General features: G+C 43.5%; 1 protein-coding gene across 1 annotated transcript in view; it reads right to left on the bottom strand.

Annotated features, from left to right (window-relative positions):
- Positions 1 to 645: 645 nt before the first annotated feature.
- Positions 646 to 19,267, bottom strand: part of LOC124616195 (probable cytochrome P450 6a13) — a 58,261-nt gene continuing 39,639 nt past the window's right edge. The window contains exons 5-8 of the mRNA XM_047144495.1: positions 16,457 to 16,650; positions 7,811 to 8,032; positions 1,797 to 2,048; positions 646 to 838 (exon numbers count right to left, since the gene is read on the bottom strand). Of these exons, the coding sequence (XP_047000451.1) occupies positions 669 to 838; positions 1,797 to 2,048; positions 7,811 to 8,032; positions 16,457 to 16,650 (838 nt within the window). The 3' untranslated portion in view covers positions 646 to 668. The remainder of the gene's footprint in view (positions 839 to 1,796; positions 2,049 to 7,810; positions 8,033 to 16,456; positions 16,651 to 19,267) is intronic.

The following is a 19,267-nucleotide window of genomic DNA, read 5'->3' as shown; positions in this document are numbered from 1 at the left end:
TTAGTTGACTTACGAGTTCAAGTTCCTCTGTGGGACCTGGAATGATTACCTCCACTCACTTAATTTAAATCTTAGACTTTAATACACATTTTCTTGGCGGTAATTGTTACTTCTACTGCTTCGTCAATCAACAACCTTTCTTTGTGGTGATTCTGAAATAAGTTACTTCTGTTTTCTATTCCATACTGGTTTATACGTTATTCATCATCTAACAAGTAAGAGCACTGTTCGCAATTTGGTGTAACAGGGTTACATTGTATTTGATGCGCTGAAGAACATACGTTTACATACTTTTACATTACTATAAAAATAGTCCATCCAGAAAATTTAAAATCACCCATTGAAGATGTTTGTACGTCGTTGGCTGAAAATAAAATTGGTCACAGTGTGCATAACATCAAGTTTACACTTGCAGCCATATTTCATCCTACAAATCAGTCACAAAATTTTTATGTTGTGATGAAGATAACTGTGATGTTGATTATACACATTGTTGTAGGCATACATTATCGACGATAGCTATATAGTTAACAATTTAAGCATTGGCGTTTAAAACCGTGAAAAACAAGCAGGATATTGATGTTTAGAGATTTATTAAGGCTATACATTGTACACTGAAGTGGAATATGTGGTCTTCTCCTAAACCTTTTTACACTGAGAATTAATTTTCACACAGATCTCCTCTTCGCTCTGAGATGAAGACCGGTCGCCGGCATTAACACTATGGATAGCGGATCGTATTCGATAGGAATTTCAGTCTCATCACATTTCTGGAATTCGATCTTTGACATGAGGTGTGCAAGACCGATTTTCGCCTGCAAGAGACCAAGTCGCATGCCTGTGAACAAAATAGATGTGTTTAAGTATTTCATTCTGCAATGTGTGCACAAGTTATGAGATGTGTGAGAGGTCCTATCACTGGTTAATTTTTCTTTATTTTTTTCGTTTCGGCCGGGCCCGCAACGTAGAATACGTCACAATATGTTATTTATAAAGAATGATTCTAGGCAAGCAGCACATAATTATTTATTTCTAATTTCTGCTACCAGTCAATTTTTTATTTTATGTTTAATCCAACATAATACAACGCGTTTCGAACATGTTCTGTTTATCTTCAGGCGTTTATATATACATACATACATATATACAGAGAAATGTTACTTAAAAATAAACAGTCTTTAACTAGATTAATCTAGAACTCTTTCTCCACTATCTAGTTTAAGGCTGGTTATTTTTAAGTAACATTTCTCTGTATGTACAAACGCCTGAAGATGAACAGAACATGTTCGAAACGCGTTGTATTATGTTAGATTAACCATAAAATAAAAAAGTGACTGGCAGCAGAAATTAGAAAGAAATGATTATCCCGCACAGTCACGGCTCACAAACAGCCATTATCGCCAAGAATAAGCAGCACATAGTTCAATTTCCTGTGCTTCTTGCTTACTACCAGCTTGTTTCGCCTATAGCCCTATTCTCAATCAACGTCTAATTGGAATAGACGGCCATACGGCATCAGTGAATAACTGTTGACTCTCTGTTTGTTGCTAGATTGTTAAAAGTAACGTAATTTCTATTTGTGTAGAATTTTTTCCATGAAGCACTTTTGACAGCCAGATTGTCAGTTTATACTCGTTGATGCTTTGTATTTAAACATGTTCACATTCTTACATTTCATTACTGCACATTAAAAGAGATATTCTGTAAGGCGTTATTCACCTGCTCAGTATGTACATTATAACTGCCACAAGTAATACCAAGTAATGGAAGGGAGCACAGGAAATGCTGATACTTACCGACGCAATTGCGTGGCCCCTCACCAAACGGGAGGTACACATACGGGTGCCTCTTGGTCTTCTCCTCCTCCGAGAAGCGCTCGGGGTCAAACCGCTCCGGGTCAGGGAAGTACCTGGGGTCGTGGTGCAGCGCGTAGATCGGAACGGCCACTGCGATGTCCTTGTCGACCACGGCTTTACTGCCTGGTATCTGATACGAGCGGGTCGTCTTCCGTGGTAGTATAGTTATCGGTGGGTATTTCCTCAAGGTTTCTGGAATAAATTCGAGATGTGTGACAAATTCCTACATTATTCTCTGTGATAGTGCTACAACTAAAGCAGGAAAACGTCCAAGACGTACAGTGGTACGCAGTACAAGTGTACAGTAGGTCGCAGGTTAGTGGGATGCAGCACGCTCTTTGTATGAGCGACATTACAACTTGGAACAGAGAAGTAGGGACCAATATGTTGGAATTCACCATCAACACACACGCTACATTGGTGCCCAAGTCCACAAAACAATGTTCACTAGTGCCTTAGGTACAATCTGAAAAAGAAGATAATAGAAAGAACAAAGATAGCAGTCACTGAAACTTAGCATCAAGACTTCCCTACAAACAGGAATTGTGCTAAATGATACCTCCTTATCGACTAACAAGGTGGGACAAATAAAGGTGGCCCGGAGAACAGAGGTCTAGTGTACAAAGAAACACTGCAGACGAAAGGAAATACAGTACTAACTTGACTATAACAGATGTTGGGCCCTGGTCAGCAAGTTTCTGGAGGCGGATCGAAGCTGGACTGCTGGAATTGCTGCAATCGCATCCGAAATGTTCTGCTGCATTTCTTGAAGGCTATGTGGGTTTTTGCGATACACCTTAGACTTGAGGGCTCCCCGCACAAAGTAATCGCATATGACAGATCAGGTGATCTGGATGCCCACCTAGGGCCACGACCAGACTGTCCTCTGCCAACAGCTCTTCAGGCGTGACGACAGTGTAAATGTGCTTTAAGGTTCGGCCGGCTATATGGGCAGTTGCTCCATCCTGTTGGTGTTTTCCTTCTGATTATATGCATACGTTCACGGCCAAACGTGTCCACTCCTCCGAGGCATTTTAATTTGCCCCAACCTGTATTCTGGGTAAACTAGCAGCGGTGCCCTGACTGAGTTCTTTGGCGCCCTACGAGAGCGAACGTCTTCTGGATGGGTGCTCTGGAGACGCCGCGTCAGCGCAAAGTAAAATGTGGGGCTCGGGCGGACAGTGGTGGTCAGTTCACTAGCGGCTCGAAAACGCGACGGTTGCCCTGGACAGTGGAGAGCAACAATGTGCAAATGAAAAAGGTTTTCCTCTTTAGAGGTGGATACGTGAAGGATAGACAGAGCCAATGTTTTCGTTTCCTCCGTGGCATCTCCACTGCTCGTGTGGAAAATTCAGTCCGACAAAGCAACGTTATTTGCCACGGAGGCGTTGCTAGGGGACCGAGTGGCCGTTACGATAGTCAGACAACGAGTTAATGGTGAGCTCCTGTCCGCTTATTGGATAATAACTGAGTTGTCAAACGCGACTGAACTTAGTGGCCCTCGTGGGTGTTCCATCGCCCCATCACTGGTGAGTAATTTTATTTTTCTAAGGGAGTATCAGCGCTAACTTGTGTGTGTTTTGGTTGATTTAACTATGTCAAAGTGTTGCACTACCCGAGAGGTATTTTGTCGTAAATGGCGTCTGTTTGAAACCTCTCAAATTAGTATTCGCTTAAAGGCGTGCTGTTTGATAAAAGAAGGTATATAATAACCTATTATTGACTGGCAAATTTATTCATGTGATTAATCGATGACAAAGAGTCAAGGCTAATTCCTTATCTTAAATGAATCGCAATTCGACGAGTTGTAACACAGTTGTTTTTCTGTTCTAGAGCTCTAAAAACTAACTGTTTTTATTCCAACTATGAACAAATTACCGGGATGGCCTATTGGGACGAATGTTGAATGTGACACCCAATAATCTGGGGTAAGATTCTTGGGGCGAGGCCTTGGCGTTCGTCATCTACTGGGTGAGGGTTTTGGTATAAAGCAAGCAGGATCCCAATAGCACCACATGACTATCATGTGAGAATGGAATCGATGATTTCAAGAGAATCATACTCAATACCATGCCGGATCTCAGTGAACCCACAGAATTGTCATGTGAATATGGGATCGATGAGTTCAAGAGGGTCATAGACAATGTAATGCTGGATCTCAATGGCCCCAGATGACTGTCATATGAATATGGAATCGACTCATTCAGGAGGGCCGCATCCAGTACCCTGCCGTATCCCAATGACCTCAATGGCCCCAGACGACTGTCATGTAAATGCGGGAAACAATGCCTTCAGTGGCCCCACACAATGGTCATGTGAATACGGAATTGGTGGGTTCAGGAGGTTCATACTTAGTGCCATGCAGGATCTTAGTGGTCCCACACGACTGTCATCTGAACATGGAATCCAATGGCTTAGAAGGGCTGTGCAGGATCTCAATCGCCCCACACGACTTTCGTTCGCTGGGTTGTGCAGGATCGTCCAACCACATTGCTTAGATTCAGTCAAGGAATGGATTTTTTTTTTATTTTTTTTTTTGTGCAGCAAGATAGGTATCTACATGGACAGTGCGACGAGGAACGGAACTACATACACTGTCAGCATGAGAGTCATTTTTGCAGTTTCTGTTCACGTGACAGCAGAGAAGAAAGTTGTGAGCCCAACGACAACACTGAACGCAAGAGTAGCACCACGTCGTCTTTTCCCTACATTTCTGCACAGCATGACTATGGACGTAGTCATGTGCCGAGGCTTCGAGAAGAACGAACGCTGCGAGATTGGGTTGATCATAGTCATAGCGACCCATTATCTAGTGTAATGGTATGGACTGGCATTGGGCAAACAACATGATCACACCTCCGCTGGACATAGCCAGTAATTTAGACAGCATGCTGTACATTTATGACGTGTTAAGCCTGGTGGCTGAGCCCTGTCTTCGAGGTCACACTGGTGTTAATCTTTCAACAATGTAATGTATGACTGCATGTTGCCCGTGCTTCCTGACCCACGATAATGAAGAAGGTGTTCGAGATTTGCCCCGGCAAGCATGTTCTTCACATCTCTCACCCACTAGAAACATCTTGTTGTGGTTTGCCCAGTGACTGACTCGCCACCATCGTCAGCCACTACAATTGATGTACTCTCATAGAGCTGAAACAGCATGGAGTGACATACCTATATCGATCATTCAAGCTCAGTTGGGCTCTATGCCCAACCAGTGTTATGACCATTGTTGTTGCCAGCGGTGAAAGCCGTGTGTACTAATTATTCTCCCTGTGTATCCTTACGTCACCTCTTAATTTGATAGTGTGTTCTTCCTAAGGAAATCTTTCTTATTTCCTATGGTTTCTGGCATTGGAATTTTAATGGCGACGACGTTATATTAATAGAAATGCTGTCTGTAAACTGAAGAGCAGCAGCGCTCGTGGTGAGGAAATAACGTTTCCCGGAAGAAGCACAGAATGTACTCGCAAGATACGAGCACCGTACCACCATATCTACACAATTTGCTGGAAACAAATGAAAATTTGTGTTGCTAGTCTCTCCCTGTTCAGGAATCACATCACTGCGACAGCACTGTGGACAGCGACAGTGGGACATATCGAAGTTTAGGACTCTCCGTGAAGTGTACTCGGATAGCCGAAGCAGTTAAGGGGACCGCTCGAATAAACGGGAAATCCGGGTTCGAGTCCCAGTTCAGTACAAATTTTCATTTGTTCCAGTAAATTATATAGCTGTGGTGTCACCGTATTCGCAATTTGCGAATACATTTCATGCTTTAATATGGCTATCAATCGCCAGCAGCAGAGGTAAGCACCCATCTTTACGCTGTCAATCACAGACACCGCATTAATGTATCCCGTAGGAAGGTTTCAACTGCTGTAGATTCACATAAAAATTTGCTTTTAAGTCTAACACTGTAGTGTAAGGCAATATGATGTTTTTAGAGTCTGTTGCTGCGCGTTTCATGTGTTAGTTACACCAACTCATCGCGTTAGTTCATTGATGTGTTTGCCAATAGAATGTGTATCTCCCTAGTAAAATCTTTGCTGGTTATGTAACATAGGGTGTTGTTCTCAACAACGAGAAAAGTGACCAAAGAGCTGTAATAAAGAACACTTTTATTCACATGCAGTCAGTAAATCCATATTTCGGTTACTATTCACCTGATTCAATGGGCTTCGAAACAATCTTTAAGTGGATCAAACAAATAGAAAAACCGACGGTTCGAGATCAGTACTCTATGCATGCATATCGTGAAGAGTTTTGACTTGGGCGACCTGCGATATGCAGACACGCGCTGCCATGTAAGAAAAAAATAAAATAAGGCTGATTGACAATAGATCTCGAAGTTGGGTTTGTACTAGTTGCTAAATGCACCACGGAGCGTTGGCTGCCTACTGTTGACTCCTTTTATAGGTAATGTTCCATAACTGACCGTTGTGATTCCCAAAAAACTGTGATCATCGCTTTTCCTGGGGTTTACTCTCTGTTTCCACCAAGGCTTTCTTTCGAAAAGATTTCACCTCCATTAGCGCGATGGTGAAGTAGCTGCCAACAGATTCTCACAACACTGCGCTGGCTTTCTTTGTTGAGCTGTTATGGGACCCATTCTTCGCAAATGGATGATGTCATATGCGGAACGAACCACGCATTTGGTTTGCACTTCATCAGCAGTCACTCCTCGATTACTCAAAATCAGGTCACGGACTTGCTTAATGTTGGCATCAGTGGCGGATGTGACTTGACGTCGTGCTCCTTCCTCGTCCTTCACGCTTCTTCGCAGGCTTGCGAAACACTTCGCCCAGGTAAAACATTGCCTCCATATTGTGCTGATAGTCTTCTATGGACCTCAGCTCCTATTGCACCTTCAGACCGCAAAAAAAACCGGTTATCGAATGGTGTTCTTCATTAGTGCAAACGTAGACTGAAGTGGCAGTGTTTACTTCAGAAGAGCGCAAAGCCAACTGATGTGGCTACGCCTAAAACCAGGTGAGGAGAAAGGTGTCATCTGGCCGTAGGACTTATTTGACCTTAAGAGTCACTTTAGAAAATCTCTGAAACAAATAAAGGAAAATCAGTTTTATGGGTCGGTGGTATCCTCTGTTGTCTTGTAGTCAATAAATGCTGACTGTGTCAAAACATTCAGAAGAGAAGCGGCCGATTACTTGCAGCGTGATACCGACTATCTCGACAAACGATTTGACTTTGAAGAGAGCGTGCATAAAGCTTTCAAACCATTTCCACTATCAGGGAAACAGTGCCCAGTTTCAGAATTCATAGAAGTGATTTCTCGGTATGAACTTCGTGTAGACGAGGATTCGACGTTCGAAGAATGTGTGCAATTAAACAGCTCTCTCAAGGAAGAAGAGAACTTTTTTAAGCTGAAGTCAGATGATAGGTGGATAAAACTTTTTCGTAGCTATGAAAACTGTGAAAACCTATTCGCGGTTGTCTGTTCCGTGTTTTCTACCCAGTATTCCACTGCTGCTCTAGAAGAAATTTCAACCTTATGAGTAAAACTTGGTGAGCTCAGACAAACCGTTTGTCAGTGGCTACATTAGAAATGTAACTAGCAGTGAATATTAATTACTCATTTTCGTGGCTGTAGTTTCGTTGTTTTCTCAACGGAGAAGAAGGAAAGATCATATTGAGGAGGTTGAAAAGCGAGCAGCAATATCAGTAAGGCAAAATGCAGTGCTTTCTTACGTTGTATTTCAGCCTCTTGCGTTTTGTCTAGGTTTCGTAAAAAAATGCTGATTTTGCTTAGAAAAAACCTGGCTACCCTAATCTAACGACTAGCGACGACACTAAGTCACACTGCCAACGTGAAGACTATTACAGCGAAAGTGCAGACTGACCCTTGTTAGCAGTTGAACAATACGTGATGACGATCGTTCTGCGGTGGCGTCTCAGGAGTAGAGACAAACGTGCTCCCAGCCGCCAGCACTCACCTGAGATGACCTTGTCGAGGTAGGGCATCCCCATGACGGCGTCGTACGTGAAGCGGCCGCCCGTCCTCTGTAGGGTTTCGTCCACCTCCTGGTGGAGCCGCCGCTGCACCTCGGGGTTGAGGGCCAGCTCGTACAGCGCGTAGCTCATCGTCGTCGACGACGTCTCGAAGCCCGCCGAGAAGAACAGCATAGCTTGGGCCGCCAAGTCTCCGTCGGATAGCTCTGCAAAGCCACAGGCAGATATTGAAAATAAGAAGTTGTGAAGGGATTAACCGACAGCTAAAAAAGAAAGTCTGCAGCATAGTCGAGCTTGATGGCAACAAGATATATAATTGTAGTTATACTGACAACGGAACGATTGATAGAGCTGTAATAATAGTAGGGCGACTTGGAAAAAAATGGCTCTAAGCGCTATGAGACTTAACATCTGAGGTCATCAGTCCCCTAGACTTAGACCTAAGTAAACCTAACTAACCTGAGGACATCACACACATCCATGCCCGAGGCAGGATTCGAACCGGCGAGCGTCGCAGCCTCGTGGTTACGGACTGAAGCGCCTAGAATCGCTCGGCCACAACGGCCGGCGAGGCGAACCATCTAATCTCTAACAGTAGTCATCGAGCGTCGCAGCCTCGTGGTTACGGACTGAAGCGCCTAGAATCGCTCGGCCACAACAGCCGGCTGGCGACTTGGAGGCGAACCATCTAATCTCTAACAGTAGTCATAGTGACAAGGGAACGTTTGATTGGTTGCTAGGCTGATTGATTTGAGAGGAGGGGAGCAAACGCGAATTTGAACCGTCGCCCTCCCGAACGCAAGTCCATTATGCTAACCACTGCGCCAGGTCGTTCGATAGGAACGACTGATAGAGCTGGAATAATAGTAGGAAGACTTGGAGGGGAACCATCTTCAAACAAGGTCCGACGACGACAATAATGATGTTGATGATGATGATCATCATCATCATCAACAGCAGCAGCAGCAGCAGCAGCAGCAGCGTAACTTATTCGTAATCATATGCTCCACGGAGGCCTCCCCAAGATTCCTCCATCCATGAATCTCCACCTTCATGCATCCGTGCTGCTCGTACCTGTTTTCTCAGTTCACCCTTCAATCAGTCAGACCCCGCACAAAATAAGGTGACTTTTGCGCAGAAACGTATTTCTGTAGTGAGCGCTGGTCGACTCCATCTCGTTGTACAAAGAGGCGGTCACCTCATTTGCCTTCGCACTTCGAGTGTTCTGCTTGATATCCGTTCAGTGTGTAGCAAGGCACTGCAGCCTCCACGCACCATAGGTGGATGGAATGTTCTTCATAATCAGGCACTTGTGATTGTGAACGAAGCGATCAAAACTTATATCGGAAGAGGAGAACGAGAAATCAAAAATCTCACTGAAAATTGTGCCCGAGAGGGTTTGCATGGGCGATAGTTATTCCAATTACACAACAAAGAGAATAAAGAAGGAAGGGGAAAAAACAAATCTTGGAGTATCTGCCAAGGCTTCATTACCTCTGAAAGATGTGAAAGAAAGAAGAAAATTTTCTTCTAAGGAAATATTAACGAACAGGGCACTCCCACATGATTTCCACGTCACCATCGTATTTTTATTTTACACTAGCGAACCTGGAAATGCTTCACAACAGCTAAATATCAACGGGAATAGGGCATACGTTTGTCCTAATATCCTTCTCGCCCCTCTCTCTCTCCCTCTCCTCCTCACCCTCTCTATGTCCATTGCCTTCCACCCCTTCTCTGTCCATCTGCTCCTTCACCTCTTCCTGATCTTGAGCCTTGTTAATTGTTATTGCCAAATCATATTCCGCAGTAGTATCCTGTTCATAATTGTAAAAATGTCGTGTGACTAGGGCCTCCCGTCGGGTAGACCGTTCGCCGGGTGCAAGTCTTTCGATTTGACGCCACTTCGGTGACTTGTGCGTCTACGGGGAGATAAAGCATAAATACAACTTTTCTGTTTACTGTGAAAACCGACTGCGAGAAAGAAATCGAAACCGCACATATTAATAGCAGGGCAAAGCGCAGTATTTTCTTTCTCACGGTAGTATCTGTCGAACAAAATTTAAAGTAAATTGGTCAATAGCTTTTCATTTTTCGTTAACTATGTTTCCCTATGACCGATCGAGTAACATGTAAAAATCTGAAGTAAGCCAGTCAAGAACTTTGAGTGATTTTGGAAACAACGTTTCTTCTTTATACGTTACATATGTACTTACATGTAATATATATGGCCTAGGTCCGTCAGAATGCCCATTAGAATATCTAGCAAAAATCTGAAGCAAATTGGACAAGTACATTTCGAGAATTTTGGTAACAACGATTCTCTTTTCTATATTAAATATGTATTTATAAATTATGAGATAGCGCTCCCTTGCGTCAAAATTTCAAAGCAATCGATGCAGATCTTACGGAGATTAAAGATTTTGTTCAAATAAATACTTACATTTTTATTTATTTAGACTGTCAATATTGTAGTAAACGATGTTGACGTCAGAGCTGCATTTTTATCGCTTCTTGTGTTTTATGAGACTTTCCTTCAGTAGCTCTTGGTTTGAATTGTTTCGCTTTGGTCTGTCCTTTGTTTATGTGACTATTTTCGATACTATGCTTCTATTCTCTCGAGGAGTTCCTTGAAAAATTAAGCTGATTCTTGTTGTACTGTTGATTGCGTTTACTTAAACTAATGGCTTGACTTTTTTCGGGTTCATAAACAATTTATTTTTATCTGTTATTACTTTTATGTTGTAATTTCATGCACTGACACGTTCCATGACGTTGGAGATTTGACCCTCAATTTGGTCCTACGGAACTTGACGTGTAAATAAATAAATAAGAAACTATTGCCTTTCAGGGTCTATATCTGTCGAATTAAGCCTCATACTGATATAATATGTCAATACGATCGTTTACAGATTCTTAATAAAGGGACATAACGCATCTGTGCATAGGCTTCAGCTGTCGAACTGCACCTTCCCTCTGACACGGTGGCCGTTACGGATGGAGGGAGCCCCCATCATTAGTCAGCACAGGATAAGATGGCTGATGCACAGTGATCAGTTTTCGTCCAAAGCGCTGAGCGAGTTCACTCGTTTGTTCAGAAGGGCGGGCCGACAGTGTTCGCCAACTTTCGCCGGTCAGCGATGACAGAATCGAGGCGCAGGCCCTGCAATCTTTCTCAAACGATTTTACAGAAACGATTCGGTAAAAAAGTTATTTGTACATTACTCATTGCTTTATTGTGTCAGCTTCATGATGATGTGTTCATCGTTTCGTTAGTGGTCACTGTCATTGTGATATTTGCGTGTAAATAAGGCACTGCTCTAAATTCGAAAAGCCGCCCCGGCCGTTGTGGCCGAGCGGTTCTAGGCGCTTCAGTCCGGTACCACGGGGCTGCTACGGTCGCAGGTTCGAATCCTGCCTCGGGTATGGATGTGTGCGATGTCCTTAGGTTAGTTAGGTTTACATAGTTCTAAGTCTAGGGGACTGATGACCTCAGATGTTAAGTCCCATAGTGCTTAGATCCATTTGAACCATTCGAAAAGCCGCGCGGAGTGGCCGCGTGGTTTGAGGCACCGTGACACGGACTACGCGGCCCCTCCCGCCAGATTTTCGAGTCCTCCCTCGGGCATGTGTGTGTGTGTTGTTCTGAGCATAAGTTAGTTCAGGTTAATTTAACTAGCGTGTAAGTCTAGGGACCGATGACCTCAGCAGTTTGGCCCCTTAGGAATTCACACACATTTGAAAATTTTTGAAATTAGAAAAAAAGTTTGCAATGAATAATTGGGGTCGCTATGATTTTGCGTTCAATGCATATAACAAACCGGTAACATGTTGCTGCGTATGAAATGTTTAACATATCGAATTTTTCGTTAGACTTGGCTGGACGTCTCTATCTATCACCAGTCTCGAGAAAATTGATCTGACGTAGCGTGATCATTTGCGATCGCACTGCCAGAGCGATAAAGCCAGAGTGAAATATCCACAACATTCCACACGTTTCATAAACAGTTTGAGGTATTCAAATAAAATTTTGTCAAATGATTGCAAGCAAAGAGCAGATTATTTTGCTATGTGGTTATTACATTCTCTGAAAAGAACACAGACAATTTCTTTCCACTTTGTACCCTACCCCGATCTTGTTTTCTATCTCTAGTGACCCGTTCGTCGACGAGACGCAAAAACTTTCATCGTTCTTCATTCCTATTTTTCTTCCTTCGGAAAGTATTTTCGTGCTACACGAGAACTACTGATGTGTCCAGAAGACGACGTAATGAAGATCATCTCAAAAAGCTGCACCTTGCGTCAGCATATGGTCCTGAGTTTTGATGTAGTACAGCAGCCCACACTGCAGATATTACGCGAATTGGCCTCATAGATGCAGTGTTGTAAAATTCTACCCATCACTCCTTGCACGATGGACACAGTGTCAGAGGGTTAAACTCTCCACAGTATCTAAGCAAAATTCACAGGAGCTCCAATTTCAAGCTTTAGATAAGTCATAGTACGAAAAACACCTAACTAGTATCATGTACGCATACACAATACGTATCTGTTCTAAGGATGTGTAGACACTATGTTACAATATAAGGAACATACACTGAACAGCCAGAACATTATGACCACCGACTTACTGTCGATTAAAACACGTCCAGGCGATAGCAGAGTCACCTTGCAAGGAATGGCTGCTAGTCAGACGCACGTACGGTGCACGTAGTATCAGGAAGCGTTGTGTCCGTGTGTAATATGTGCCAGGGGCGCGATCTACCTTAGTCTGTCCGAGGGCAGATTGTGGTGGCCCGGAGGTCGACGGCACAAGCACTTCGGAGACTTCAGGACTTGTCGGCTGCTCGAGGAATGCTGTGGTGAGTGTCTTCAACACGTGGCGAAACCAAGGTGAAATCACGTCCAGACGTTGGGCTTAGGCTGTTTGGGGGAAAGAGACCAAACTGCGAGGTCATCGGTCTCATCGGAATAGGGAAGGACGGGGAAGGAAGGCGGCCGTGTCCTATCAAAGGAACCATCCCGGCATTTGCCTGAAGCGATTTTGGGAAATCACTGAAAACCTAAATCAGGATGGCCGGACGCGGGATTGAACCGTCGTCCTCCCTAATACGAGTCCAGTGTGCTAACCACTGCACCACCTCGCTCGGTCACGTCCAGACATCGTGGGGTTTGGTGGTCATCCCTCATTACAGACGTTGGACGTCGTTGGCTGTGCAGACTGGTAAAACAGGATGGGCGGCGAAGTGTTGCGGAACTAACACCAGACATTAATGCTGAGTAGAGTACAAATGTGTTTGAACACGCAGTGCACCGAACATGTCTAACGACGCAACTAGCGACCCATGCATGTGCCAATTTTAATACCACGACATAGGAAACTACTACTGACATGGGTACGTGACCATCGGCACTGGAACATTGGCCTAGTGGCAGAGCGTTGCATGGCCTGAAAAATCCCGATACCTTCTTTTTCATGCCGATGGGAGGGCGCGAAACCGTCGTCTTCCAGGAGAACATCTGCGTACCACCTGCCCTGGCGGCGGCGCACTTTGCTCTGGAGAACAAATGGTTCAAATGGCTCTGAGCACTATGGGACTCAACTGCTGTGGTTATCGGTCCCCTAGAACTTAGAACTACTTAAACCTAACTAACCGAAGGACATCACATCCATGCCCGAGGCAGGATTCGAACCTGCGACCGTAGCAGTCGCACGGCTCCGGACTGCGCGCCTAGAACCGCGAGACCACCGCGGCCGGCTCTGGAGAACATTCGAGTGGACATCCACGGATCTAGTGGAGCTCGTGCAAGGCGCCAATGCGGCCGAGGAGTGTCGTATACTGGTTGCAAACCACGTACACCCCTTCATGACGATCATGTTTCCCGGCAGTGACATTTTTCATCAAGACAATGCTTGTCAGAACGCCAGGAGTGTGATGGAGTCGTTCGAGGAACGCAGTGGCGAGTTTCAATTAATGTGCTGCCCTCCTCCCCCCCACCCCACCCCCAAAATAATTGCCAGATCTGAACCCCGTCGAACACATCTGGGATGTGACTGAACATGGCGATCATCGCCCCCCTCCCCGGAATTTATGGGAATTAGGTGACTTGTGTGTGCAAATGTGGTGCCCACTTCCTCCACTGACCTACCAAGACCATGGCATGACGCGTCGCTGCCGGTATCCGTACCAAAGGTGGACAGACCAGGTATTAGGTAGGTGGCCGTAATGTTCTGGCTGATTAGTTCATGTATTCAGTTTATAGTACAAGGAGTGTAAGACCACAAAATTTATTTACTGTATGTGAAATAATGTCCATAAAATCTAGAAAAGAGCAAGTATCAACATTAGAACAAGAAGGAGTGCAAGAAATCCTACAGCTTCTTCACTAATCACCCTAAAAGTAATGTATGAATATTTATCCTTCTGCAGCTCCAGGCTGGAAATAGTATGCCGTTTATCGTTCCTCAACAAGTTTTCAGATCTGAAATTGAACTACTTTAACCGTTCATTACACAGGCCAACGATGGAAAAACTTTTTTGCTGAAAATACCTTATTCTTACGTTTTTTGGAGTGGGAAATCCAGATATGATACTTAAAATACTATATTACCCACGATTTCTTCACATTCTACAGTTAACTTTATTAAATACAGCGATTTTTTAAAGAATTTAACAGATTTTATATAGTTAAAATAATTTAAAAAGGAGGTGTAATGAATGTAGATGACGTCGGTAGCAGAGCTGAAAAACATTTGCTGGCAAAAAAAAAGGTCGATTCTATTTTTGTGTTAACAGATCATGTTTTGTTTACTGTCAACCTAACCTCACTTTCCCATTTCCTGAACGTGTGCTCAGTATAATGTCTAATCGTGGTTGTAAAAGCTCTTCTGACAGTTTTTGTTATATTTGTGATGAATTGGTGATTAAAAAACCCCAAAGAAACATTACAGACTTTGTGAAAACGGTTTATCTATCTTACTTTGGATCTAAACGTGGTGATCAAGATAAATCTTGGGCGCCGTATGAGGTATGTTATGTGTGTGCTGAAGATCTGAGAAAATGGTCCATAAAGGAGAAAAATGTCTTTAGATTTGCTGTTGCTATGATATGGAGGGAGGAAAGAAACCATTCCAATGATTGCTACTTTTTCAGTGTTGACGTTACTGGTAATAATTCGAAAAACAAGAACGTAATAAGCCACCCTAACCTTCCGTCCGCCATCCGACCAGTAGGGCATGGTGTAGATTTGCCGGTTCCTGAACCACCAGATGATTTAATTTCTATTCCAACAGAAGTATTTTCAGATGTACAGTGTGATTTAGATGAACCAGATGATGAATTCCATTGTAATACAAAAAGTCTAGAGCCCAAATTGTTTACTCAGACCGAGCTTAACGATTTGGTTAGGAATCTGGGCTTAACGAAAGAAAAAGCTGAATTACTGGCTCTAGATTAAAAGAACTGAACTTATTGGCAGTTGGGACCAGCATGTATATGTATAGAAGGACATAGCTGGAATTTTCCAAGTTTTTTCAACAAGAAGGTGATTTAGAGTACTACTCAGATATTCCGAGTCTGATGAATGAGTTTGGTATTGAATACAAAAAGGAACTGTTTATTAATTCATCTAAAACTAGTGATGGAAAAACGCTACGAAGGCCGCTGGAACACCAATATGATGGGGGATTACGGTTGGTCACTTCACCGAGAAGTTCAGCAAGCGACTCACTGTAGAAAAAGCTACACAAGAAGCTTCAAAGAAAAAAGAGAAAGAAAATACAAACCAATTCCAGCTGACAACTGAATCCTATATTAACACAGATCATTGTTTTAAGTAGCTTACTGTAAATACAAACCATGCTTATGTTGTAACAAAGCGTTTCATTAATTTCCCCGTTTACTGTATAGCATAGGATTTTTATACTATATAATAAAAAGCATACTGCTCGAAAACTATGGATGATGCAAAAAAAGCTCATAAAAATCTATAAAGATGAGCTATCAAAGTAAAAACAGTTTTTCAAAAACTTTTTTTCATTAGCCTATGTTATTAAACAACGCCCAGCTGTGTAAATAAGCCGCTCTACGCCATGTCCAATCTTGCAGCGACGCTAGTTATACACGTTAAGACGAATTGCCTTTATAAACTTCAAACTTGGACAGTTTAAAGTCTTGGAACGTTGTTTCAGAAGGGAAAGTCTGGCGCACAGTTAACTGCGTCTAGAGGAATCGGCTGAAACTTTCTTACTGGACGGATACTGTGCAGCACTTGCAGTAGTTTATTACGTCTCTTTCCATTAGTTGGCTACTACATATGATCAGTTGCTGAACTCTATAACCTGTTTAAACTGCCGTGACGGTCTTCCTTGCTTTCTGATAAGTGCTCCAGAAAATCTTACATCGCTATGCACGACTCTTGATTCTTTTCTTTGAAAGTGAACTGCGTGAACAAGACATGAGCCAGCACATGTATGGTGGGAGTTCCGTGGTTTAAGCACACGGGGGATCAGGAATAGGATCAGTTTTATTATACGGATTTACTGAATTAAATTCCTAGTAGGACTGAAAGAACGTAACACTGAAGTAAAGTAACTCGCATTATTCGTTAAAAAAGACGTGAAAACTTACTCCAGTTACTGATGTCGTCATCTTGAGCCTTTGCGCTGGAAGACTTGTCATCGTCTACGAAGCCTCTGTTCTTGAGCTGTATCAGCAGGTGCATGAAGTCGTTGCGCACAACGTTGTATCTCTCTCGGTAGCTCACTGTATCCTTCACCATGCGCTCAAAATAATGGAGAACCTCTTTCCGGCCTATAATCCTCCTGGAACATACGCAAATCACACTGACAACATTAATCAGACAAGAATGTTAGAAAATCTAAAATTTCTGGCGCAGTTGTTATCGGTCACATTCATTAACTTAATTCTGTCAAATACCTCTTTATGGCAAACTCACTTTCCAAATCCGAACATATGTTATTATGAACTCCTTTATTAATTTCCCTGTCATGAATCAACTACTAAAGTGTCTTCCCTTATTTAACATTCCCCCCGTGTAACTCCATAGGTGATCCACAGCGACCTTCTGTGAATGTTCAGCAGACGCGAAGGGGCATACAAATCATCAGATAGGGTTAGCAGCACTCTCAAACATTTCGCTGGTGCTACTCTCGTTGATACATGTTTGTATAGAACCTCATGACGATTTGACACTACTTCTATTTATTGTCAGTTTCCTTGTGATTGATTGCATTTACAAAAAATGGTGCAAATGGCTCTGAGCACTATTGGACTTAACATCTATGGCCATCAGTCCCCTAGAAATTAGAACTACTTAAACCTAACTAACCTAAGGACAGCACACAACACCCAGTCATCACGAGGCAGAGAAAATCCCTGACCCCGCCCGGAATCGAACCCGGGAACCCGGGTTGCATTTACAGTGACGCTGAAACCATAAGCCTAATTTTTTTTTTCAGCATAAGTAAAATGTCAAAAATACAGTTATAATAAATGAGTTATCGTCTGCGATAATGTGCTGGATGGAAAAGATAGCCATGGGAACATCACACGTATTCCAGCAAGGCTGCACCCCTAAACACATTAGCAATTTAATGCAAACATCGTTTCGTGGTAACTACACTCTATGGCCGCAAGAGTTCATCAATCGGAAATATTGCGCCTGGGTTTCTTGATCATTGTGCGGTAAAAAAAAAATGGGATTTCAGTTTGTAGCTGTTTACAACGAGAATTACTTGGTTACCTTCTTATGACGAACGAAAGATCAGCCTGAAGGCGTTCGAAACTTGTTACTGTGTTACATAATTACATACCCCACAAGACTTGATACAGTTATGGAAATTTTAGTAAATAACGTCGTTACAATGAAGACGTTGTTATCAGTGACCATAAAACTGTGTTGCACACTTGTTACACCACTGAAGAATAACTAAATTCAGCAAGGCGTGTGGTCTCATAAGCCGACTGTGGGGGAGTTCATAACTTGGTCAAATCTGAACATTCATTTATGCTGAAGAAATTGTAGAAAAAGCGACCCGCCAGGTTAGCCGAGAGCGCTAACGCGCTGCTTCCTGGACTCGGGTAGGCGCGCCGGCCCCGGATCGAATCCGCCCGGCGGATTAACGAAGAGGGCCGGTGCGCCGGCCAGCCTGGATGTGGTTTTTAGGCGGTTTTCCACATCCCCCTAGGTGAATACCAGGCTGGTCCCCACGTCCCGCCTCAGTTACACGGCTCGCAGACATCTGAACACTTTCACACTATTCCATGGATTACACTAATCGCAGACAGTTGGGGTACACTGATTCCTTCCCGGGGGGTACGGGGTGGCGGCAGGTAGGACATCCGGCCACCCCTTCAACTAACATTGCCACATCCGATTAATCATGGCGACCCTGCGTATCTGTGGGAAAAACGGCACAAGCAAAAGAAAGAAAGAAATTGTAGAAAAAAAGCGTTTCCATTTTAAGTATGTATTTCGTTAGACACTGAAGCTATTCGTTTTCGACACACGAGGCTAAAGAGTGTTTATGGTTAAGTCTTAGGTTAATAATACGAGGAGTGTTCAATAAGTAATGCAACACATTTCTTTTTCTCGGTCAATTTCGGTTGAAAAAATGCGGAATTTGTTGTCGAACATTGTGGAATATTTACGCTCCAGCCCCTATAGTTTCATGAAGTTCTGATAGGTAGTGGCGCTAAATGTATCCTACAAAATGGCGTCTATAGAGGAGGTGTGTTCCAAACAGAGGGCTGTCTTTGAGTTTCTTTTGGTGGAAAACCAGAGCATCGCAGATATTCGTAGGCGCTTGCAGAATGTCTACGGAGATCTGGCAGTGGACAAAAGCACGGTGAGTCGTTGGGCGAGCCGTCTGTCATTATCGCAACAAGGTCGCGCAAACCAGTCCAGTCTCTCTCGTGTCGGTCGCACACAACTGAGACTCCTGCAATATTGGAACATGCGGACACTCTCATTCGAGGTGACAGACAAATCACAATCAAACACCTCTCTGCATAAGTGGAGGCCTCTATTGTTAATACTGACACACTCGTCCAGCAGTTGGTGCACTCAAAGGTGTGAGCCTGCTGGTTTCCTCACCACATAACACATTATCATATAGGGCAATGAATGACCATCTCTGCGAAGTTGTCTGCTTGTTACGAGGCTGATCGTGATAATTCTTTGTCAAATGGGTTCATCACTTCCAATCGGAAACGAAACAGCAGTCTATAGAGTGGCGCCACAGCGCCTCTCCTCCGGATAAAATTTCTAAGCTGCACCCACAGCCTCCTGAGACTCTGAAGGGGTTATTCTGTTTGATGTCCTCCCTCATGGTGCAACTATCAACTGTGAAGTGTATTTTGCTATCCTCAGGAACTTTATGAAACGACTTCAGCGTGATCGTCGCTCAAAAATGGAAA

Source organism: Schistocerca americana, chromosome 5 (assembly GCF_021461395.2).
Source record: "Schistocerca americana isolate TAMUIC-IGC-003095 chromosome 5, iqSchAmer2.1, whole genome shotgun sequence".
In the NCBI taxonomy this organism is placed as follows: domain Eukaryota; kingdom Metazoa; phylum Arthropoda; class Insecta; order Orthoptera; family Acrididae; genus Schistocerca; species Schistocerca americana.
Note: the sequence above shows the minus strand (reverse complement) of the source record. Positions and strands in the feature narration are given on the sequence as shown.